We start from the raw sequence: 25,399 nt of genomic DNA, 5'->3' as shown, positions 1-25,399 counted from the left end.
CTCTGGGCACCCTGTGCCAGCGCCTCAGCACCCTCACAGGGAAGAGCTTGTGCCTAAGAGCTCAGCTCAGCCTCCCCTCCCCATTCCCCACACGTAGAACTGCACAAACGTTAGGTTTGTGAAAGTCTGGGCTCTGCTGTGTGTTGGGAGCCCCAACCCCACAAGTGGCCACCTTTGCATCTGTCAGAGCTGTTACAGATGCGACCGAGCTGTGGGCCTGGACTGCAATCCCATAGAGCAGGATGCGTCTCCTTTCCGAGACCTGGGCTCCTGCTGCCCTCATCTCTCAACTTTCAGTGTTCCCAGATGCTCTTTTCACACTTGTTCCCCCCAGCTGCAGTCACATCCATCACATTAATACTACCCCATATACACAGCCCAGGCACAAACACCTTGTTTATACCCAGAAGCTGCCTTGCAGGTGTCCTGAAGAGCAGGATGTGATGTACCTCGAGCTGGGCATGGGGAAACAGAGAGCTCACCCCCACCAGCAACCCCAAGGATGCAGCAGCATCTCCCTCTCCGAGGGGCTCTGAACAGGCATTCGGGAATGGTCAAAACCAGAGCACGCACCCAAAACTGAAATGCAGAGTCTCTGGGAAGGCAAAGGAGTAACAATGAGGAGGTGAGAGGATGGGGAGGGTTACATTACAACGAGTTAACATCTGAGCATGTTAACACCAGAACCAGCCTCTCACCTCCAGCTCTCAGTCACTGCATCTGCAGCCAGTGAATCCCTTGGACTTCACTATTAACCCTGCGAAAGAGCAAACCAAAGTTACAAAGGAAGAAAACCAAACCCCGTTTTCTGTACCCAGAGGCAGAAATAAACCCTGACGGTCAGAAGGAATCCAAAGCTTCCTCCCCTGCCAAGCTCAGTTTCTACCCATCACAGCCAAAGGAAAACCTCTATCAGGAGTCAAAGGGGGCTGACAGCACAACCTGGGCTGTGTTTAGCTGTGCTCAGGTGAAGGGCTGGTTTGCACAGGCCACTCTGCAGTGGGTTTTAGCTTTCCTGCTGGTTTATCCCCATCACTCATAGCTCTGCAGATGCGTAACACTCTTTGACATCATCCCCGAGCTAAGGACCTCTGGGGCTTCGCATCATCACTGTGCATCATCCCCAAACCAAATGAACCACTTGATCTCCCTGGGACTGGGCAGGCCCTCTTGAGGGTATCTCTTCGGGGTGAAACTTGCCCTTAGCCTGAGTCAAGCCCAAAGCCCTGCACCACAGCCCCCCCACCCCAGGCAAAGACTCTCCCCAACCACACCAATGGTTCAGAGCACCCCAGGGTGCCGCAGCAGCACATTGCCTTTCCTGGCAGGCACAAAGCTCATCTCGGTGTTCCTAGCACGGATTTCACGTGGCTCTTTTGCCTGTTCATCAGCCCAGCTGCTGACACATCCGGACTTTTCCAAGAAGCTGCAACAGAAATCGGGTCATCCAGGCCTTCTGCAAACATGTGAGTCGGCTGAAGTGATGAACAGTCACACTGGGATGCTCATAGGAGGGTTACTGAAAGAGGTGATCCGAATGGCTTCGTTTCTCCTCTGTCACCCTCAGCATTCTGCTTAGACCAAAGGCAAACCACCAAAGGACACCTGCCTTTGTGCTCCCCTTGTAAAGGAGCCCGCAACATCTCCAGAGCAAATGGAGGAGGCACATCCTGGGTGGCACCTTCCCATGCGGTGGGGCCCCGCTGTAGGCTGAGGCACTCCTGTATCATACAGAGTCAAATAGACTGGTTTGGGTTGGAAGGGACCTTAAAGCTCATTCAGCTCCAACCCCTGCCACTGGCAGGGACACCTTCCACTGGAGCAGCTTGCTCCAAGCCCCATCCAACCTGGCCTAGTATCCAAAGCAGTATCCCAGTGAGGGTAACCACTGGGATGGATGCAATACACTGGGAAACTTGAAGTAAGCAGCAACTCAGCATGAAACCATCATTAAAACCATCAATTGATTTTGGTCTGAGGTTAATAATGATGAAGATTTGTCTGATTTGTATAATTTGAGACTGAAATATCCCATTAATGGGACTAAGGGGCTTCCCTGGGCACCCTCTGCCTCCCAGAGTCTAGCACAGCAACCACCTTTGATTCACCTCTTTCTGTCCTTTTACTTGCCCAACAAACCCCTTAGAATGGGTTCGCACCAGAAAGCCCCAACTCAACCCTCTCCCGACTCCGACCCGCAGAGGTAGCTCAGGGAAGGCATTCAGCATCGCATCCCCATGGCTCCGATCTCCCTGCCCCACGCGGAGCAGCGCTTCAGCCTCCCAAGAGCTTCGTGCTCTTCCAAAGCACTCTGGCAAAATCACGAATAGCCATGGAAAAACACTGAAAAGCAGAGAATTGCTCACGGATCCCAGAGGGGGATCGTCTCCTTCCCGATAGAGCAGCCCCTTTGTTGGTTTTGGTCCCTTTCCCAAGCCTATGCGGGGGGAAAAACAGTGGGAAAAGCTTTTCAAATGACACACCACTGAAACGGGAAGCAGTATTCCAGGTAGAGTCATAGCATTGCAAGGCAAAGGCAACAAAGAGAGATTAAGACCCACTCCCTCCATGATCTGGAACTCATGCGTCATTTGCTTCCCCACACCAGCAAGGAGTGTCCCTGATCGGTTTTCCTCTCTCCGAGTGTTGGGTTCTTTGGATCAGTTCCTCTGACCACTTGGAGCAACGTAGGCTTTAATGAGACAACCCCGGTCCTCGTTGCCTTCATACATAACACACCATCTGCCTCTCCCACCTGTAAATTCAACTGGGTTTCAGGAGGACAGAGGACTGCCATGGGTGACACATCCTGATGACCCGCTCCTGGACCCCTTTTCTTCAAGGCTTCCTTGGAAGCAGCTTTATTGCCGGGATGAGGGGAGGAAGCAGCACTCTAAACACATTTAGGAGCATCCTGAGGTCAGGAAAGATGCGGTGACGTTTGTCATTACGAGGATCTCAACGTTTTCTTGGAAGATGGGGAGAGGAAACGTGGTCCACTGGGAGCACAGTGCTCAGATACGGCGCAGAAGCTGGAATGCTAGGAATGGGAAGGGTGACCCCAGGTTGGATAACGCTGCTGCTGGGGGTTGGCCATAAACCAGGGAAGGATGCCTCAGCACAACCACTCTCCTAACAGGCAATGGAATGGCTGTTTAGTGACACCAAGTGATCTGCAAGGGTAGATCTGAAAGGACCTGAGACCTGCCCTCAGGTTCACAATTCCTTTGGGTTTACAGCAAACCTTGGCCAAGGACAGTCCCATATAGCAGCCTATCTGCTCATCACAGGCTGTTATATGGGATTGTCCTGGCCAGTGATGAGCAGATAGGCTGCTATATGGGATTGTCCTGGCCAATCTGCTCATCACTGGTCAGGACAATCCCATATAGCAGCCTATCTGCTCATCACTGGCCGGGGTTGCAGCAGCTTGCCTTTTGTTTTAAACGGATGGGCACAACCTCATCAAACCTCACCAAGACAGGTCAGGAACGACAGAGCTGTTAAACCCTGCTATTACAACTAGAGCTAAGTGACGAGCAGGTAAGCCAAAGGACAACCCCCTGCAGGCTGGATGCTCTCCCATCCAGACCTATACGCATCTGCATCCACCCATCCTACCCGAGAGAGCCTGGCAGCAGGGATGCAGGCTGCGGAGCTGCTGCGGTGCACTCCCCACCGCGCCAGGAAACAGCAACAAATCCAGAGCAATTCCAAATGAATTCCACAGGAGATTCACTGATGGGGATATTGCGGCATTTCAGAGCTTGGGGTCAGTTAGCGGAGGCACAGTCCCAGGTAGGAACGGTCTCCAGAACTGAACGCGCTCCAGCAGCAAGGGAAAAGCACAGGTAGGAAACTATTCCAGCTGAGGGGAAAAAGCATGGAATAATGTTTGTCCCATCAGATCACACGTACCTCTGTAAGCATCTCATTTAGTCTGGCTGGATCCAACAGCATCCCTGCAGCCCATGGCAGATGATTTCCAACAGGCAAACCTGAACAACGCCATCATTTCGCTGCCTCTGGATGTGCTCAAAGCTCATGTCCCGTGCTGGGGTTTCCCTCCAGTGGCACAAGCAGAAGCTGCAGCTCTCCTCAGGGAGAGATCTTCGCACAACAGGCAAGGCACTGAACTGTCTTTACCATTAAACAGCGTTTCCCTGCTCCCAGCCTGCACTCAGCACCCAGCCCTTCCCCTTCCATTGCCTGCCCAGGCTGAGAACTGAAACCCAGCATCCAAGAGCTGGGATCTGCTCAGAAGTAACTGTGAGGCTCCATCCCACAAAGAGAATCCAAATCCCTCCAAAGCCACCAATTGCAAAGCATCGGCATCGGCCAGCGCTGCTCCCCCTTTGAGCATCTTTTTCTCTATAGGAGCTTCTGTAATGCTCTATTAGCTGCTGTGCTGGTTAAAAACAGCAAAGGGAACTAATGATGAAGACCACTCAGGGCATAACCTGCAGAAATGCAACCTCAACAGGACCCCCCCTACCGACAAATCAAATCAGGCACCTTTCAGGAGGAGCTTTGGTTTTGGGGAACAAAGCTGCCTTCCATGATCCTGGCCTGACTTCACTCCAAATGTGGCATTCCCACCATCAAACCCAATGCAGTCTGCACGCTACAACACTCCATGTCCATTTGAAGAGCAAGCATTTAACACTATTGCTTCCTTGAGACCATATTTGCTGGAAGACTCACACAGCCGATCATTCACAGTCTAGGAGGTTCCTCGAGTGCATTGATGATAACTTCTTAATGCAAATGGTGGACGTACCAACTAGGAGAGCAGCGCTGCTAGATTTAGTACTCGCCAACAAGGAGGGTTTGGTCGAAGTGGTGACGGTCAATGGCAGCCTTGGCTGCAGTGACCATGAGATGGTGGAGTTTAGGATCCTGTGTGGGAGGAATAGAATACCTAGCAAAGCCACAGTTCTGGATTTCCGAAGGGCCGACTTTGGCCTCTTCAGTCAACTGCTAAGGGAAGTCTCATAGGAAAGGGTACTAGGCGGTAAAGGGGCTCAGGATAGTTGGTTAGCATTCAAGGACCGCTTCTTCCAAGCTCAGGATCGGAGCGTCCCAGTGAGTAGGAAATCAAGTAAGGGATCTAGGAGACCGGCGTGGTTAAACAAGGAGCTGCTGGGCAAACTCAAGTGGAAAAGGAGAATCTATGGATTATGGAAGGAGGGGCTGGCCCCTTGGGAGGAATATAGGACAGTTGTTAGAGGATGTAGGGAGGCAATTAGGACAGCTAAGGCCTCCTTGGAACTCAATCTTGCTAGTCGGGTTAAGGACAATAGAAAGGGCTTCTTCAAATACATAGCAAATAAAACTAAAACAAGAGGCAATATAGGCCCACTGCTGAACGAGGTGGGTGCCCTGGAGACAGAGGATATAAAGAAGGCAGAGGTGCTGAATGCCTTCTTTGCCTCTGTCTTTACTCCTGCAGACTCTCGCCGAGGGCCCCGGATTTCTATAGCCCCAGAAGGAGTCAGGACAAAGGAGGAGTTTGCTTTGGTAGATGAGGATTGGGTTAGGGATCAGCTATGCAAACTGGACATCTGTAAATCGATGGGTCCGGATGGAATGCACCCACGGGTGCTGAGGGAGCTGGCGGAGGTCATTGCTAGGCCACTTTCCATCATCTTTGGTAAGTCGTGGGAGACGGAAGAGGTGCCTGAGGATTGGCGGATGGCAAAGGTCACACCAATCTATAAGAAGGGCAAGAAGGAGGACCCGGGTAATTATAGACCGGTCAGCCTTACCTCCATCCCTGGAAAGGTGATGGAACAACTTATTCTTGACTCCATCACTAGGCATATCAAGGATGAGGGGGTCATTAAGAACAGCCAACATGGTTTTATGAGGGGGAAGTCATGTATGACCAACCTTATAGCCTTCTATGAGGAAGTGACTAGGTGGAGGGATGATGGTAGAGCGGTAGATGTGGTTTTTCTTGATTTCAGTAAGGCATTTGATACTGTCTCCCACAGCATCCTCATAGATAAGCTAAGGAAGTGTGGGCTTGACGATCAAGTAGTGAGGTGGATCGAGAACTGGTTGAAAGGAAGAAGGCAGAGAGTTGTGGTCAATGGCGCAGAATCTAGCTGGAGGTCTGTGACTAGTGGAGTTCCTCAGGGGTCGGTGCTGGGACCGGTGCTGTTTAATATTTTCATCAATGACCTGGATGAGGGAACTGAGTGCACCCTCAGCAAGTTTGCTGATGACACAAAACTGGGAGGAGTGGCTGACACACCAGAGGACTGTGCTGCCATTCAGCGAGACCTGGACAGGCTGGAGAGTTGGGCGGGGAGAAACTTGATGAAATTTAACAAGGGCAAGTGTAGAGTCTTGCATCTGGGGAAGAACAACCCCATGGACCAGTACAGGTTGGGGGGTGACCTGCTGGAAAGTAGCGAAGGGGAAAGGGACCTGGGGGTCCTGGTGGATAGGAGGATGACCATGAGCCAGCAATGTGCTCTTGTGGCCAAGAAGGCAAATGGCATCTTAGGGTGCATTAGAAAGGGAGTGGTTAGTAGGTCAAGAGAGGTTCTCCTCCCCCTGTACTCAGCCTTGGTGAAGCCGCATCTGGAATATTGCGTCCAGTTCTGGGCCCCTCTGTTCAAGAAGGACAGGGAATTGCTTGAAGGAGTCCAGCGCAGAGCCACAAAGATGATAAAGGGAGGGGAACATCTCCCTTATGAGGAGAGGCTGAGGGAGCTGGGTCTCTTTAGCTTGGAGAAGAGGAGACTGAGGGGTGACCTCATCAGTCTTTACAAATATGTAAAGGGTAGGTGTCAGGGTGATGGAGCTAGGCTTTTTTCAGTGATATCCAGTGATAGGACAAGGGGCAATGGGTGTAAACTGGAACATAGGAAGTTCCACGTTAACATCAGGAAGAACTTCTTTACTGTAAGAGTGACAGAGCACTGGAACAGGTTGCCCAGGGGGGTTGTGGAGTCTCCTACATTGGAGATATTCAAGGCCCGCCTGGACAAGTTCCTGTGTGATGTACTGTAGGTTACCCTGCTCTTGTGGGGGCGTTGGACTAGATGATCTTTTGAGGTCCCTTCCAACCCTTGGGATTCTGTGATTCTGTGATTGATCCAAACAGGCTGCTGTTCAGTTCTACACATAGAATCATAGAATAGTTCGGGTTGGAAAGGACCTTAAGATCATCCAGTTCCAACATCTACACATACATAGACTGTGCTGTAATTTGTCCTACCTACATTTCAAATCTCTAGTGCTTCCTCTGCATCATTTAGTCTTGTCTTCAGGAGCTAAACCCCTATGAGTGGTGGATATGCAGACAGAAGGTAAAATTCAGACACAGATTTAAATGTCAGGATATACGTTAGCCCCAAATGACCTTAATTCCTGTATAAATAGTTGTTATTTCTAATTATAAGCTTATAAAGTACAGAAAGTTCTCATTTCACATAAACCCACCACTTTTCTTGTTCTGCAGAAAGCCCAGACCTGGATACAAGCACACATTTACCCAGCACTTCAGTGCATAAGAGGCACAGTATCTCTTGTTGTTTCCATGTCCAACGGATTCCAAGCTGGAAAAAGAAACGTCTCAATGAGGACCAATATCCAGCAACTACAAGATGTGGACACCAGGTTTGAATTCTATAACCAGGGGAAATAAGAACCTTTAAAGTTTCTGTTAATAACTGATAACACAATCACAAGCTGCATTTTAACAGTTTTCCCAACTTCCCATTGTCTGGAATCCCCCTGCAGCGGAGCAAAACCACCCCTGGAACTAGTGAAGAACATATTCTTTGAGCTGTGTGGTGTCTCTGTCATCACAGAACTCATCACCAAGGGAGAATCCAATCCTTTGCTCCTCTTTGTCAAACAGCAACAGCCAAGTGTCAAAACCCCCATGGTATAAAACCTTTCCCCTTCCTCCCTGAAGAGCCATTGGGCTCCAGGCCCAATGGGTTTATACCTAATAAAAATGACAATTTTTTCTTTAAATCAAACAAAACCCAATAAAAATGGTTTATTTGGAGTTTGATTTACAGCAGCCACTGAACATTGAAGTGATACAACAGCTCGGGTTAACCCCTTGTACTCACTACTCAGAGAGAGGAACTATTTAAGGAACTTTCTTTTAACCCATTTAACTTGATTTACTTGAAGGTTTGAAACTGGTTTGTTCCTTTCCCTCCTTGGGAATTAAGCATCAGATAACACAACACAATGGAAATACCAGCCCCAAGCAGGAAATAAAACCTCTTTAAAGGCACGTTTCAGAACTCAAAGCATGGTGGAAGGAGTTTGGGCTTTGGTGCGCACAGCAGATGCAAAAGGGGGGTGTTTCTGTTCATTATCCAACACTGGATTGTGTGTAAATCACCCCTTCGGCATCTTCTGCTATGGAGACAGCAGCTGCTGCCAACCACCAAAGGGTGACCGTGAATCACTTCTTCCAAGAACACCACGGTGGTGAATGGGTGGTTTGGCCTCCCCATGTGCCAGCTCCATTCCATCCCAGTGCTACTGCTCAGGGATTTTCCAGGAGCTGGGATTACCTGCAGGGCCCATGAATAACAGCCACCTCCGGGGCATAAAACTTCAGTTTAAGCACGGCCACAGTTACGATTTACAACCTGAAATAAGAAATAAAGCTTCTTCGTTCCAACAGGGAACAACATTCGGCTTTGTCTCCTGCCAGTGGTTGTGGAGAGACCTTTCAGCCTCGATCACCTCTGTAGGAGGAAATGGTACATGTTGGTGCACACCGGGTAGTGCAGAGCCAAGGATCAAAGACATTTAAATGAACCTTCCTCTGGCTTCTGTTCAGACAGAGAACCTGAGTGCACTGATTTCTCTTTGCCAAGTACTTGACCTTTCAGGGAGATTAAGACCAGAAGAAAGCACGGAGCAATCGCTGCTTCTTCACATCACAGCAGCAGAATGGGCACTTCTTTGCTGTCTAAATAAACAGAAGAACAAAACACACAGGTAAATACGTTAGATTTCTCCATCACAGTTGCAAGGGTCCGATATGAACCAGAAGCCACACTGGTCACTTCGCAGTCCCCAGGATACCGTAATCTGCTGTTTCTCAGCCTGGAGAAGGCTGCATGGAGACCTCAGAGCAGCCTTCCAGTATCTGAAGGGGGCCTATAGGGATGCTGGGGAGGGACTCTTCATTGACAGGACAAGGGGTAACAGGTTCAAACTGAAACAGGGGAAGTTTAGGTTGGATTTAAGGAGGAAGTTCTTTACTGTCAGGGTGGTGAGGCACTGGAATGGGTTGCCCAGGGAGGTTGTGAATGCTCCATCTCTGGCAGTGTTCAAGGCCAGGTTGGATGAAGCCTTGGGTGGGATGGTTTAGTGTGAGGTGTCCCTGCCCATGGCAGGGGGGTTGGAACTGGATGATCTTCAGGTCCTTTCCAACCCTGACTATTCTATGGTTCTATGATTCTAAATGCAGTGTCACCCTGCAGGTGTTTAATTACTAGTAATGAAAGGAAGAAGAACACCTCCCAGTGAAGTGGCAACAAACTTCACAGCAGTTGCCTTCATTAATTGCAGCTATGACATAGCTGGAAGGCTAAAATACCGGAATGAGGAAATACAGAGCCTGCAGGAGCTGTTGTGAAGCATAAATGTTCTTCTTGCTAGTAAAATCCCGTAAAATGGCTGAGGACTTCCCTGAACTCCTGCTTCCTCTTGCACAGATGAGGAGGAAACAACCTCCTGGGTACACCCAGCTATCGGTGATACATGTGACCATGACCACGAGTTTTGTAAGGGAACCAAGGACATTCATTTCTTCATACCAACCCCACACCTTTCCTCAGTTACCAGCAGAAGACCTGGGGACATGAGGCAACTGTTTCTCCAGCCAGGTTTCAGTTTGCTTCTTCACTCAGCTTCAAGTTTAAAGGCTGCTCTTTGGCCATTTGACCTGCAGATAGAACTCAACCATTCTTTTTATAGCTTGCACATCACTGGTAAAACTAAAATGCCCATTTTAAAAGTGAGATGGTGAAAGTATATCTAATTGAATCTCTGTGAGAAAAGTGCCTCTGTAGGCTAAAATGATGGTTACCCACATCAGGGGCACTGTGCAGGCTTCCCAGGGGCACTGTGCAGGCTTCCCAATGGGATGGAAGTTAAATCTCTGCAACAGAACACCGGCTCAGGCACTTGTATTTTGACTCTAGAAACTAATGGATGGAGGGAGAGGAAAAAACTCAGCTTCACCTCCCAGGAGGCAGTGATTTGTCAAAGAGCTCTGAATATTCTAAATGTAAGAAGTAATTGTGAAATCTCACACTGTTTGCCCATATTACAGATGGTCCAAATGAGAATAACACGTCTCAAAAAAGAGTATGAGTAAATAATGCCCTTAAGCACTGGAAAGCAGCAGCAGACCTCTGCACAGAAAACTCAAGCCAAAAGCAGCATACGCTGGTACAGTCTCTGCAAGGCTTCTCCATAGACACTGACCCAAGATGCACCAGCACTGATCCCTCTAACACCCCTCCAGCGGCAGGGAATTCTGTCTGCTCCTCCGAAAGCTTCCAAAATCATTCACCACTAAGGTATGTCAATAAAAGAAATCGGAAAAGAGCCATAATGTGCAAAGCCCAAATCACCGCAGTTTGAGTGACAGGCTGTTAGTCACTTCCTCATAGGCCAACACGCACCAAAGTGCTTTGGAGCCGAAGAAACACAGTGAGTAACGTGTTAGCAAACACGAGATGAGTTTTCCAAGCCAGCCCAGGCAGGGGTGACAAAGCCCAAGGGCATCTGATGAGTTCCAAGCTCAGACATAAGAAACAGGGTGGCTCACTTCCTGATAAAGGCACCCCAGTCACAAACACAGCCCTTGCCACCGCTCAGCTGCACGCTCAACCAACACACAGGCAGGAATGCAGATGGAAGTGAAGGAGATGGCTCTTCTGGGACTGGTTTCAGAGAAACAGGGAATAACCTCCTTCCTGTCTGCAATCCTGTGCTGTCAACCAGGCTGCTCTTCCTTCCTATCTGCATGGCTAGCAGAGATAAGTTGTGCCTCATCACTAGGAGATGTGTCTGCATCAGGCATCAAGAAATAGCCCAAACTAGAAGACATCTGACCTTCCATTAACTGCATTACACTTAAATCATATCACAAGCACGCTAACATTAGTGAATCCTGAGAACCATTCACCACTACAAAGGTCTGTCATAGGTGTAGGTGACAAAGACCACACAGCTTCATGCTCCCCACAACAAAGGCTACAGAACATCCATCATGTTGAGCCTTGAGGACTCCTTGGACAGCAGAGCAAGAAGTCTCAGCTGGTGAGAAGATGCTTCTTACATCCCCCACGCCCAACAGGTTGCTGTTCAAAGCATAAGAATAAAGCCCCAGTTTTAGAAATAAGGCCTTTGGTGTCCGTTGTCTATGGAGGCAAATGGGTGACAGCATTGGTGAGACTCCAAAGGTGCACTTACAAAAGGCAGGGTATCCATGGGGCATTTGAGAACTGGGAGAGTGTTTTGCTTGTCCTTTTTAAGCAAGTGGGGCATTAAACTGAACTAGCAAGAAGCAGGTTCAATGTGACAATAGAAAATGATGTGGTTTTCACATAGTGGGGCTGGACTAAATGACCTTTAAAGGTCTCTTGATTCTATAACACTTGGCTATGCTGTAGAAGTACTCCTGCAGGGCATGGATGACACATCCCTTTGTGTTCAAAACGCATCAGAGTTCTTGTGCTGCAAACAGCTTCAGGGCTGAGATCTCACCTGCCAGAACCATGGTTCGTGCTTGCCATGTTCTTTTATCCCTTCCTAGTGATCCTCTTCTGGCCACTGTCAGAGACAGAAGGCTTGGGCTAGCCCAACCTTTCCTCTGACTCAGTAAGCCTGCTATTATGTTGTGATTATTCACCTCAAACTACATCTGCCTTCCCTGATCTTCCCAATTTATAAGAGTGAATGCAGCTCGCGGGGCTGTGGGGTGCTACCACAAAGCACAGCTCTGACTCGCCTTGCTAAGAAAAACACAGATACTTTCTTTCCTCTGCCATCACCTCGTACAACGTGGGATGAAGTTTCACTGTAACTTAGCAAGATTATTCGGGTAAGCGGCAAGTATGGAAGTCATTAACATCTAATGACCCATCGGGAATGACTCATTTCCCCAAATATCATTTTGTATTGGATATCTGAATAGAACAGTTGGAAAGGACCCAACATTAATCATCCATTCCAACCACCTGACCACTTCAAGGCTGAACAAACGTTAGGGCATGTTCTAATGGGCATCAGCCACCTCTCCAAAAGGCCTGTTCCAGTGTTTGACCACCCTCGTGTTATCAGTGGGATCAGTTACATCCTCTTGCCTAAATCCACCAATTTACTCAGCCAGGAAAACCAAAGGAGAGGATAACACAGGAGATACTTGAGCATGAACTTAGGATATACATTCGTAGAATCATTCAGGTTGGAAAATACTCTTAAGACCATAGAGTCCAGTGGTTAACTCAGCACTGCCAAGTCCACCACTAAAGCGTGTCCCTAAGGATGGTGACTCTACCACTTCCCTGGGCGGCCTGTTCCTGATTTGCCTCATTTCATGGCAGTGTTTTACAGTAGGTTTTTAGATGGGAAAGATTATAAAACTAAGCAAGAGAAAACCAAACCCTAAAATAAAGCTTCAGATGCAGGAAAACCACCCAGGTTGACTCCACAGCTCATTGCCTGCATAGCTGTAGGCAGGGAAACACGTGGAGGCAGCTCGGAATGAAACGCAGAGGTTTAAACCCCACGGCTTAAGGCAGAGGTCTGCCTCCAATCACCCTGCAGAACACGTGGAAGATCATGAAACAAGTGGGAAAACTTCCATCGGGGTTCGGATGTTACCCCTGTAAAGAGGAATTCTGTTCCCAGGGCTGCCCACGTGGCTCTCAAAAGCACAAAGTTCGCCTGCAGTTTCAGGGCAGAGTGAAACCAATAAATGAGATCACCTGGAAGAACTGCTCCCAGCAGGCTCTGCAGCAGACGAAGTCACATCGTGGACACTGAAAAGGCACATCACCCTCACATCGGCAGCTGGGGCAGAAGTATCTCCCTAGAACAGAGAGAGGAGGAGCAGGGAGAAGGGGAAAGAGAAAGAGAGGGAGGAAATGACTTCATTCCTGTACTTTCACTGTAATCACCTGGGACATGCTCATTCATCCACATTTCCAGTGTAGCCCAGAAAACAGATACCACGAACTACCTCACCAGTGCAGTACCTGCCTTGCTACACCTGCCTTTCACATACCTCAGTTAGCCTTTGGTGCTTCACATCCCCATTTAGAAGCTGAGGTGACATCCTCGCCTTACAAGGAAGTTGGAGAAAGATCCCCAAGTTCTCAGGAAACTCTGATACCATTGTGATAAAAACAATGAAGTGCTTTGAGAGGACATACGCTAGTGGCCTAAAGTACAACTTCTACATAGCAAACCCCACGAATCATCACTGCACCTGAGCAGATACAGGCGTCATTTCATAGAGCATTAGCAGGATTCTCATTTCTTTGTCTTCATTTCTGCATGTTAAGGAATTGCATCCAAAAAAAAAAAAAATCTCACCTATACCTACCATTCTCTGGCTCCAAGACTTGGGGAAAGAACGGCTTGGGTACAGACTTTGTGGGTGCTCTTATTCTAATGACTTCTCCTCTGGTCTCTAACAATTCACATCGGTTTTTCCGGTTAAAGTACGAGGGAATGTTCTTCTGACTTCTCCTCGGTGCCTCAGAAGTGCCTGGATCTGGGTTTTAAAGGAGATAATCAGCATACAAAGCAGTGCAGCACAGAACACAAACCCCAGGCTCTACAAAGCACAATTAGAGGTAAGTTCTCATTACACAAGAAGAAAACCACCCTTTGAATAACTATTTGTTAATGCTATACTGCTCGGTAACAGAAGTTTCTGATACCAACACATGCTTTACAACTGAAAGGGACGCTTTATATAGGAACAGCTCTGTGGAAATGCTTCTTGACAGCGCAGATCTCCATCCATACCTGCTCCCAACCCCACCTCGGTGCACAAATTCTGCCTTCACCCATAACACACTTCACAGTTTAAAGAAGGTGTCACTAGACCTGATTTTTCTCATTTCCTTGCACTTCCCATCTCACATTGCCTTCTACCTTACACCTCTTGAGTATTCAAAGAATTCAGACATGGCAAATTGCCCTGATCTTCCTTTCCACACCTCGTGCAGGGACACTACCCACCATAATCAAACCCAACATGCTGCTTGTGAATTGACAACGTTCATTCCCAACCTTGGATGTGGCTGCTTCCTCCCGCAGTGATGCAGTTCTCCACACCCGATTCACTCCATGCCTGCAGCGTCTCTCGGCACTCTTGCTTACGACGGGCCATTTCAGGCAAATTCGCACACAGGTCTTCAATAATATCTTTGTGATGAGGACGCACAAACATCTGAACTCCTGTGCAGAAGAAAACAGAGTCAAATGCATCGGGAAATAAATGCCTGGCCATAGAAGACTCCTTGCTTTGGAGGGGAGAAACTCTTTGGAAGCTAAACAGAACCAGCCATATTGTTCAGCATCCCCAGGCTGGTAGAACATTCCTGGTTTCGTGGCTTTTATAACTATGGGGTTTTCCTTACTAGGAGCCAGATGAGTACTGAAAATAATCCCAACTTCCCCTGAAGTTCTTCTGTTCTCTACAGCCAAGCACAAACACCTGACTCAGCCCTTCACCTGAAACCTGGCCTAGCGACATCAGGTGTACACACAACACCCAAAAAGCCTTTCTCAGAAGGGTGGCTTGTTCTGCTGTTGACAACAGCAAGATTCACAACACAGAATACAGGAACTCTGAAAAGCCCCAGCTGTGACTTGCTGCCCAGAACAGGCTATTCCACCACAAAGTCTTCTGAGGTCTTTACCAGGCAAATTCTTTGACACTGACTCCCTGCCTGTGAGCAGGAATGCACAGGGGGAGATTGTGACTCACAGTGCCACCCAGTTCATTCCCCTCCCACTCTTTGTTATGGCAGGACTAATGTGAGTAGTTAATGCAGCAGAAGAAAACCTCTTCTTTAAAACCATGGAGACTCTGACATCTATTCGAGGGCAGTGTTACACTTATTGGTATTTCCTGAAGACACAAAACGAAACAGCATCAGCATTTCCCAGCATACGGCCTGCAGCATTTCCTGCAGAGGAGTTCACACCAGAGACACGGGAGCAGGTAGAACCGAAGTGTTACACAGCACAAGACACGTCCATCACAGCCATCGAGACCAGCATGCAGGGGCCGTCAAGACCAGCATGCAGAGGCCGTCAAGACCAGCATTTAACCATTCTTCAACAATAAAGCCCAATTTTAAATTCTGAACACTTACAGCTTCCTAAATGTTTTCATCATTAAACCCATGAAAGGAAAAAAACCTAACCCAACCCACTCCTGAGAAAGTAAGTGTTGGCTTGAAAGATTACTATGATCAATAAAGGTACTAAATTATGACACAGTCCTAGAACTACTCCCAGATAAAGTGAATTGAAAGAGTGATTGCTTATCCTAAAACCAGGAAGTGATCTAAGACCTTAGCACCAGTAGAGCAATCAATGGTCATGAGAATACAATTGAGTCAGTTCAACAGCCAGCACTGTCGAAACAGCAACCGCTTGTAGTAACTAAGGAGAACAAAAGGTAATGAAATCATCTGACTGAAGTTAGCTTAACCGAGGGTTGGGATGGGAATTACTGAGGTCTTATCTCAGCTTTTCAATAGCCAGTTTCTAAGTGAACAAACAGAGATTAAGACTTCATAACCTTGACTTTTTTTTTTCCCCTCTCTGAACATAGGGTCTTTTCCAACCTATCTCATTCTATGATCTTTCCTGCTGCTCCACTTACCTGCTTTGCTGAAGTGAAGCTTACAAATGCCACAAGTTTTTCCTAAGAGCAGAGACCTTGCAAACTAATGACCAGCAAAAGGTCATTGCTGACATGAGATCGCAGCACCTACATCTTATTTTCAACTAAATACAAGTGATTTTTAAAACATCCCTTACTTTGCAGTAAACCAATGTGTTCTGGCTTTTCAGTGGCGAGGTTTGCTAACACCATTGCCAGAGCACCGTATCTATCCGTCTTCTGGTAAACTAGCAGAGCATCATGGAAACAGCGGTAACTGTTTTCGCCCAGAGCCATCCTTATTTCATTGAGGTAGGTGGCCTCGAGGACCTCCTGGTCATGTCTTGTAGAGCTCGAAGCTTCTGCAGTGTCTTCCCTTGGAGCTTGACCAGCAGTGCGCCCTGAGAGACAAAGCACACGTGTGAGCAGGGCTTGGGGAGGACCTGAGCCACTCCTTTGTGTCAACTTCTCATTCAGAAGGGGGTTCCTGGACCACTGTGAAGTGGTAACTCCAACACCACCTGCACAGCCACACACCTCCCCTCTGACATGACCTTGAGCAGAGCCAGTGCCTGTGCCTGGAAATGGAGCAAATCGAGTTCAGGGATGGCTTTTAGCATTGTCTGGAGGGGCTTTTTTCGACTTTTTACATGGAGAAACATGTCAGATGGTCACTAGAGAATGAGGAGAAGGTGACACAAAGACACTGCGCATGGAAGTCAGCAATAAATCAGGGTAAGTAACCTGCTGAGAGCAATTAAAGACTAGATTTGTCACCTCTTATTAAGAGAGGAGACAAGGCATGTCTGCATCTGCCTGTGTCTGTGGTGTTTCCCAACAGGAAAACAGCATCAAAAAACTGAAATGACACACAAGACAGCACAAGAGCAACGTAGGAGGACAACAGAAGTGAGGGGCAGCTGTGAACCTCATGCTAAACTCCAAGCAGACTGCTATTCAAAACATCGGTCTTTGATTTCTGACACATTTTAGAGGAAAAAGCTCTGGTTTGCATATTACAGGCATGCAAATACAGATTACTTATATGCTAAGAAACTGATTGAAATTAAACAGCCCCATCTTTTGCCATTTAGATCTCTATTCTTCACTAAAGGACCTTTTAAAGACGTCAAAGAAGGCAGTTTTAAAAGATGGGCTTAGGTCTGTTTCCTGAAAGAGGAAAAACCATGGGTGTGAATTTTACCATCAGTATCTCCTACTGCATATCTAACAGCTGACACTGTCACAGGAGCATACTCCTGTGGGCAGCAGAAGGTACACACACATTCACTGCTATTATCTTCTCATTTACTTCTAGTGGAAACAAGCTTCCGCGAGAACCAATCTCAGGATAAGGTGGCTTGGTTCAAATGCTCTTACCACAGAAAAGAAAACAGGAAATCAAAGCAAAATAAGCACCATGGCTTCAGGCACGGAAAGCTTTTAAAGCCTTCCACGAAACAGCAGCTTTCTGGTTCTTTTCTGAAAAGAAAGGATTAGCCTTTGCCTGTTCTTTGCCCTCTGAAGAGAGACTTCTGAGCTGCCCAACTGCCCTACTACTCATGGCCTTATAAATACAAGAAATTCCCAGCTGTTCTCAGGAAGATGTGTGATCAACTCACAACTGAGCCTTTGACTTCCTACATAAACACTGGACTGGAGGTCAGAGGGAATACGTGCAATCTGCAGGATACGCTTGCTGGTCTCTGTTTCTACAGAAAAAGAGCGTCCAATACCAAACCAAAACTGTTTTCTTCTTCATACCTGGACTCACACTGACCTCATCTAAAATTACATTCCTTAAATGGCTCCCTCACAAACCACGGACAAGCAGGAAGCTTGTGCTTAACTCACCCTTCCCTCCCTGACACATGCCAGCTCAGTCCTCAGTGCAAACTTCTGGCTTCAGCTGGTTTCTTTCCTATCGACCTGGCTTTAATTTAATGGCTTTTATGGTTCATTTGGTACAACCCTTGCTGAAAATGCTGAACTACCATCACTTCTACCTACAACAGAGAGCTCTCTGCTAGGTGAGCACAAAAGACATTGGTTCCCACCAGGAGGACTTAGTGACAACATCAAACATAACATGTTACCTTGCGACTGTGGTTTTATTTAACATGAAGTTACCTGCACTACACAGCCATGTTAGCAAGTGGAAACCTCCCTGGTTCAGTTGGAGCTCAGTATCTAGCTCAGCACATGAGTCCTTCCAGAAGGTCATTTCCTGCTGACTCTCTTCTTCTTCTGTTAAATCAACCCAGTGCATTAGCAGTGAACATTGGAACAATAAACACAGAATGGTGCATTTCAGAGTGCCAAGCTATGCAGAGAACACCTGAAGATGCAGGTGCATTCCTCTGATATGAGGGGCTGAGCTAACACCCTCCTTTACTCAGGGCTTTATTGTTCCAGGGTTTCAAAGAAACCTCACAAGCTCTGTGAGGACATGATTACCCTCTGTTCACAATTCTGGTGGCACTATGTGGGTAGCAACAGTGACGCACACAAAGATCTTAAATCCACAGACTAGATTCATGATTAAAATAGATCTTTAATTCCTTTTTGATATAAAATGGGCATCATACAGTATGGTAACTGTGCAGTAACCAATGCTTAGGCTCTCTGTATGCTCATGGGAAGGCAGGCAAGAGGATCATTCAGAGCAAAGACTTAGCTGAATATTGATTAAACTAAATTGGCTTCCATCCTTGCACTGCTACACATTAGACACATCTTGCTCTTACAGTTGGGTAATGGCCATCAAATGATGCAGCTGCCTGGTGCTGAAACAGGCTTCTCACCTACGTTCTGGGCTAGGATGTCTTGCTCTTCCAATGGGAGGCTGTGCTCAGGTTTGTAGCCACAGCCCTCTCCAGTCAGATTGGAACACGCTTCATCAAACTGTTTCTTATGATGAGGTCGAATAAACTGGTAAAAGTCTTTCATTGGAGAGAAGGAAGAGATGGGCAAAAGAGGGGAAAAAAGGAGAAAAATTAGTCCACAATAGGTAGCAAATGCCACAGGAGCCTACAATGGTAGTACTTCTAGGTCAGGTAGCATGGAGATAAATGGGGATATAAAGTAATGGATGTTCATGATTATCATCCTGCTTGATCTGTACTTCAAATCTAAACCACCTCTAAAGTACCCAAGTCTATTTAAAAGACAAAGGTCACATAAGGACACTGGGGAAGCCATCGTACCTCGTAACAAGACATGATTTTCTTCATCCTCTATAAAGAGAGCACTCATTTGGGACAACACGGCAAGGAAGTCGTCTCTTATCTTGTAGTTCTGAAGAGCCGTAGAGAAGAGCTTATAGCTCTCTTGGCTTAGGGTCTTCTTCACTGTTGCCAAGTACGATGCTGCTCGGGCCCTCTTATTCTCTGTCGGGTTGGGTTTCTTTTCAGCTTGCTGTGAAGACAGGAAAACATCTCAGGAAATAGCATGACCTGAGGAGTTATTCCCACAGGAATTCAAATGGAAGCAATATATGAACAATTCTGGGAGCACACAGAACAATGAATACCTTCATCTACCACGTTACTGTGTCTTGCAATTATGGTACTCACCCTCGTATCCATGTGTTATTGCACCCTCATAAAACCCACACCCCAGTTGCAGTGCCACAGAATAAACACCAGTCTAACTGGCCTACCTCCTGCAAATGCCCAATTGACAAACATCTGTCTCTGAAACAGGAGATACAAAGAACAGAATACAGTTCCTCTAAGACATTTCTTGAGGACACTATACACATGAGCAAGCCAAATTACCCTCTTGTATTGGGAAGCATCTTCAGCAATCATAAGCAGCAGGGACTTGAAAAAGATTCAGAACAACCTCTCTTTTATGGAAGTACCTGTGCATTACAATGTGCCCAGACACACATAAAAGCCATGAGACTCTTGTGACAAGTCTTCATGACAAAAACCAGCATCAATGAGGCAATCTGTTGAGGCACATGCATATTATTTTCCCAGCTGATTATTATAGTTCTAAATCCTTCTGACATCTGCAAGCATTCATTCCCTCACAGAAAAGAGATGCTTTTCACCTTCCCTACTGACAGAACTGAGTGCTTCAGAGGACTATTCCTAGAGAAGGCAGCCAAGTCTCATTGCACAACGCTATTCTTAGGAGAAGGCTTAATAAGAGAAATGGCATTTACACCAAACCTTTGAGGGCTAGACTGACTCATCATGACACCAGGTAGCAACACTGCCAACACAACCTTCTGCAATGAACCTGCTCCCTTACTTACACCTTGGTGATTATCAGCTCCAGGGTCTGTGATGACTTCTATCAGTTTCGCCTGCTGGCGGGTTTGGGAGGCTGCCAGCAACCAACGCCACGGCAGCACCTTGGACAACTGGCTGGCACCACCACAACCACCACGGGGATGCTCATGAGTTTACCAGCAGCTGGATTTGGTGAGTGCTGTAGGTCCCTTCCAACTGACCTGTTCTGTTATATCCCAATCCAAAAAGACTAAAACCACCCATCACACCCAGTCAATGGGAGAAGATGCTGCTCACAAGGCAGCCAATGCCAGAAAAGAATTCTTTCCACCCACCAGCCCTACCTGGACCTGTGCTTGATTGGGTCTGTGATGTCTGGACTTGAGAAAGAGCATGACAGGAAGACTTCAGCTGTGCATTGATGACTATTTATGGTTGGGAAGAAAGACACAGCTGTTCGGGAATCAGTCATCTGTCCGCCTGGAAATTTCCAATTCAAATTAAAGCACTCTACAGAACAAAAGGGATGACATAGACACATGGAAACACATACTGTATTGCTGACGAGCTTTATCTTCTTCCTTCCTCCTTTCTGCTCATCTGCCAGCCTCTTCTCATGCTGAATGGAAAGTGTTGACAGACGCTGCGCCTGTGAAGTTGAAAAGAAAAGAAGAAAGGACAGAAGAAAACCTTTATAATATTATTATCATAGAACCATAGAATAGTTTGGGTTAGAAAGGACCTTAAAGATCATCCATTTCCAACCCCCTGCCATGGGCAGGGACACCCCCCACTAAACCATGCCACCCAAGGCTTCATCCAACCTGGCCTTGAACACTGTCAGGGATGGAGCATTCACAACCTCCCTGGGCAACCCATTCCAGTGCCTCAGCACCCTAACAGGAAAGAATTTCTTCCTTTGAATTCTCCATTGAATTCAGCCATTTCCAGTGGTAAAGTTTGTGACACCATTCCAGAAAGTGAAACAAGTCCACCTTATTGCAACAGAGCCTGCAAGACACACGTGTTTCTGGAAGGTGACCGCTTACTGGACAAGTGAGAAAGAGAAACCAAAACTGAGCAAGCTAAAGACAAAGTTTGTCTTGAAGGTGCAGGTTCCAGCAAAGCTGGATTTACAGTTGCCTGTCTCAGGGTAGCCCTGGAGTGTGCACACATCTGTGTGAGACTGATGCCTCATATGCCCCTTCCTGCAAGTACTCATCTGCTAAAGAAAACCTCTCTCTCAAGCTTCTGGGGTGCTGAGAAGGGAAACCTAAGCAGCCTTGCAGAAAACATCAGGGCAGATGAGACAGTAGCAGAAACACTCATGGCTTGACAAGCTCCTTTAGCACCTCCCATCCCCTGGAACAACGACCTGCATCTGTACTGCAGGGACTGGGAATAGTGGTGTATCCCTCTGAAAGAGAAGTGAGCAGTCATAAGCCAGAGGAGTGGAACTGCTTAACAGCCATCCCTCCAATATCAAATCAAGCCAGAATCAACCACATCAAAACCAATTCAACTAACACAAGAAACTGTGGGATCACCTCGTAATGTCAGCTGGTTTCTACGTATCTGTTGAGAAAGCAGGTATGTGAAGTGATTTACCTCTCTGCTGTTGCCTAATAAGGGGATTTCATAGCAAGTATGGGACTATCAGTGCATTTACAGAACAGAGTTGCTCATTTGTGAGAGGAGCCAGTGAAATGTAACAGCAGCCCCACGCGCCACTGACTTCTGTCTATTCAGATCCTAAAGCTTCAGAGTCAAATTAACTACAACTAAACCAGCAATACTGAAAGTGAGCAAACCCTTAAGGAAATACCCTCAGATTTGCCATTTGTACAGTCAGCTGCTGATACTCAAATACAACCTTCAGCGCACCCATAATGCAGCAAGGATGTGGAATTCTAGACAAGCCTGGCCATGATTTAAGTGCACATATAAATATATTTAAGCACTAACAGAATGAAGAATTGGAATAGAAGCAAGAAATTAAGATATTTATGATACATCAGTAAGTCAGAAAAGCTATCAAAACCATCTTCTTAATCCTGGACTACGTAATAGCATGATCCCGAAGAAAGAAGGCTTCTAAAAGACAAGTTTCCACAAGGCCTTTCTCAATGGAAAAGGGATCAAAAGGAGCTGTCAAATCATTCTCTAAATGGACTGAGGAACTAGTTCTTGTAGTTTGATTTTTTTGAGAGGACTAATGCTTCTTTTCCTGTTTTTCACCCCAGCAAAGTGTTTCAGAATGACAGCAGCTGAGTTTCCTTACTGGGGGAACAAGGGCACAGCATAACCTTGATAAAAGAACAAATGGTAACACAAGACACTACCATGGGTGGTGAAGGGAGATACAAAGCACAGCAACCCCATTACCAGTCCAAATCTAGCGCTGATTAAAACCAGCTCAATGCTGCACTCTGAATGGAAGCTGCTCCCTCAGAGGCACTCACTGCATGTCTCAGGGCTCCGCTCCCCACATCTCCAGTGCCAGAGGTCATTGATTTCGGTGCAGCACGGGGTGACCCCACAGTTCTCTGCAGCCACAGAGAAGAGTAACACTGAATCCAGACAGTGGAGATGAGCTGCCTCCCTGCCAAGCCCTTAGGCCCATCAACTTCTCTGTCTTATGGAAATGCTGCGCTATGTCAACAGCTGTGTGTTAACCACATATTGCAGCCGAGTTACCAAAGCCCTGAAGATGTGCCAGGCTTTCCAAAGAACAACTTCTGGTGCTGACATTGTTGTAAGCATGGGTGATGGAGCCATTTCTCACTCAGCTGCAGACAAGTTCAATGCTCATTAACCTTGTTTGCTTCCCCAAGCTTGTACCTCCCCCTCCGTCTAGTCCACAGCTCCAGCCATCTCCCTTAGACCTCCTCAGATATTCTCCAGATACCTCCACATTTCCCCCCAAGGCATTCTTCTCCTAAGCAAACCTCTTAGGTATGTTGCAGTAGGCATTCCTGGAGGCCATATGCTGGGTCATCAGCCAAACTGAGCCTGCAAGCCAGCCCTGCAACACTCCTGCTCATGGTAGCACGTAAGAGAGCTGCAGACAGGGATTTTGGGAAAGTGAGAACACCACAGCCTAACCACCACTGTACTAAAAACACCAATCCAAGAGGAAAGAAAACAGCACAGAAGCGGCTTTGCTGATCTTAATGGAGTAGAGGTCTTCTGGTTCAGATAAAATATCCTGTAAGCCTACAATATCCATTCTCTGAGTTAAAGCAAAGATTTCTAATCTGAAAGTGCCATTTCTAATCCCTCACCCTTTCTGAAATCCAGTATCTGGTCACAGCCCAAGTGCTGACACAGACTGCACCCAGGAGGAGCCGTGTAGCTACCCCCTCTCTCCTCTAAGAGCAATCTGCTCTCCAGAGAGCACGGTTAACTCCAGGAATCTATGTGGTCAGCAGCCATGGAGCACACCACAAGTATGTATTGTTGGTCATCCAGACTGTGGCAAGGAAACCCTTTGATTAAGCTTAATTATGAGAACTTGCTGCTACCAGTGCTGATTAGTGAGTTTCTCTTAAAAGAGGGTTGAACTGGTACTCTTCAAATCGATGCCAAACTCATTTCATTTCAGAACCTACAATTTTCACTTAGAAGCAAGCGTTTTGCTTTGCCATTACCTTTTCCTCTCCTGACGAGTCACTCTCCTCCTCTGTACCTTCGCTGCTCTTCTCACTGCGCTCCAACGCATCCAAGAGCCCGATACGTGGTCTTCTAGGCGAGACGAGCTTTGGTTCGTATTCCATACACAGGCTGGATGCTCCATCTCCACTTGCTGGCATCATAGCATGAGAGATGACAAATTAACATTCCATGTTGTTTCTTTTGTTTTCTTTGCCTTAGTAATAGCTCAGAATCTCATGTAGCAACCTACACAGATGTGTTGGCTCATTTCATCTCCCCCACCTTGCAAAACTTACATGACTTGGTAAGACAACTGTTTTGGTTAATTACCCCTCACATTGCTCAAGCATTTGTTACCAAAATGTGGTGGACTTCTCTCAAACTATTCCTTCAGTGATGGTCATATTTAACCTCAAAATAGCTCATGATCAATGGAAAAATTCTTACTGCAACAGTAATCTGTGTTTAACTACTTTAGCTTTATAGATTCCCAAAACCTCAGTTCCTGTGTTTAAGAGATTCTGGCATGAAATATGGTTTATTATTTTTAAGCAGAACAAGGTTTTTTTGAGGCTACAATTCTCACAGTGTCAATACCTACAAGAAACAGTCACCCTCAGGTCCCACAAATACATATTCTCACTAACCAGGATCCAGGTGTATTTGGCTTCAAGTATCAGAATGTTGAGCTGTAGGTCAAGTTCGTATCAATTTGCTACTTCTAAAAGGCATTCTCTTCAAAATGTATTTGCACTACTTCGTGAAATGACTTCAACAGTCAGCTACTAAGAAGAGTCCTTTTGAGAAGGAAGTATATGACACTATACATTGAAGAAATCAGTACAAGAGGCTCTTTAGCCAAAACTGTGATTACACGGGTGGTTTGATGTCACAGCAAATGCAACTGAAAAACGTGTGTCAAGAGGCAATGCAGCTTCTTCCCTTTACCTCCAGCCACACGCTGCAGCCCATCCTTTGAGATGGGTCTACCAGTCACATGGATGAAAGGTGAATTGGTTCAGCAAGCTCACCTGCTTGCTCTCGGTTGCACAACAGATGGATTCAAATCAAGAGAAGAAGCACAAGCACAGGGTTGGAAACTGGGGGAGAAAAAGCAATGCCTTTGGACAGCCTGCAGTCACACTGGCTTCCATGTAATGTGAAATCACCCTCATGGTCACCTATAATGGCCTTGGAACTACAGTTTTAAACACAACTTCATTGTTCTGTTCCAAACCATCAACCAGTCTAGAGCAGAACATTCCCAAAGAATAACTGACATGGGAACTCTTCGTACTCTGGCATGAGCTAACCACAAATCTTGATAAGCTTCTTTGTTCCAAGGTAAATGCCAGCTTTCCGTTTTCTTAAGACAGATTACTGTGAAAGAGCTATTTGTATAACAGGATGGAAGACAGACATATGAAAGTCAGCGTTAGTCAGACACGGACTTCAGTTGTTATCTTTTAAAGAATGACATTACATCAATCTCCTGCGCTGCAGGATGGCTTTTCAAGCCCCATCTGCCTCTTTGCTCTATAGTTGCAACTGGTTCCCCCTTTTTCTCATACCAAGCTCTGTCCCCTCT

At 46.8% G+C, this 25,399-nt stretch overlaps 1 protein-coding gene across 4 annotated transcripts in view; it reads right to left on the bottom strand.

Annotated features, from left to right (window-relative positions):
- Positions 1 to 7,975: 7,975 nt before the first annotated feature.
- RTEL1 (regulator of telomere elongation helicase 1) overlaps positions 7,976 to 25,399 on the bottom strand; it is a 41,170-nt gene continuing 23,746 nt past the window's right edge. For 2 of the 4 annotated variants that reach the window (XM_065691752.1, XM_065691754.1), the window contains 10 exons: positions 23,808 to 23,962; positions 20,711 to 20,806; positions 19,120 to 19,330; positions 18,718 to 18,855; positions 18,044 to 18,160; positions 16,072 to 16,314; positions 14,308 to 14,475; positions 13,613 to 13,783; positions 12,993 to 13,096; positions 7,976 to 8,956 (listed from right to left, as the gene is read on the bottom strand). In XM_065691752.1, the coding sequence (XP_065547824.1) occupies positions 8,882 to 8,956; positions 12,993 to 13,096; positions 13,613 to 13,783; positions 14,308 to 14,475; positions 16,072 to 16,314; positions 18,044 to 18,160; positions 18,718 to 18,855; positions 19,120 to 19,330; positions 20,711 to 20,806; positions 23,808 to 23,962 (1,478 nt within the window). In that variant the 3' untranslated portion in view covers positions 7,976 to 8,881. The remainder of the gene's footprint in view (positions 8,957 to 12,992; positions 13,097 to 13,612; positions 13,784 to 14,307; positions 14,476 to 16,071; positions 16,315 to 18,043; positions 18,161 to 18,717; positions 18,856 to 19,119; positions 19,331 to 20,710; positions 20,807 to 23,807; positions 23,963 to 25,399) is intronic. The other 2 variants (XM_065691753.1, XM_065691756.1) reach the window with 2 other exon arrangements.

This window comes from Lathamus discolor, chromosome 11 (assembly GCF_037157495.1).
Source record: "Lathamus discolor isolate bLatDis1 chromosome 11, bLatDis1.hap1, whole genome shotgun sequence".
NCBI classification, from domain to species: Eukaryota; Metazoa; Chordata; class Aves; order Psittaciformes; family Psittacidae; genus Lathamus; species Lathamus discolor.
The sequence above is the reverse complement of the archived record's forward strand: the minus strand, read 5'-3'. Positions and strand labels throughout refer to the sequence as shown.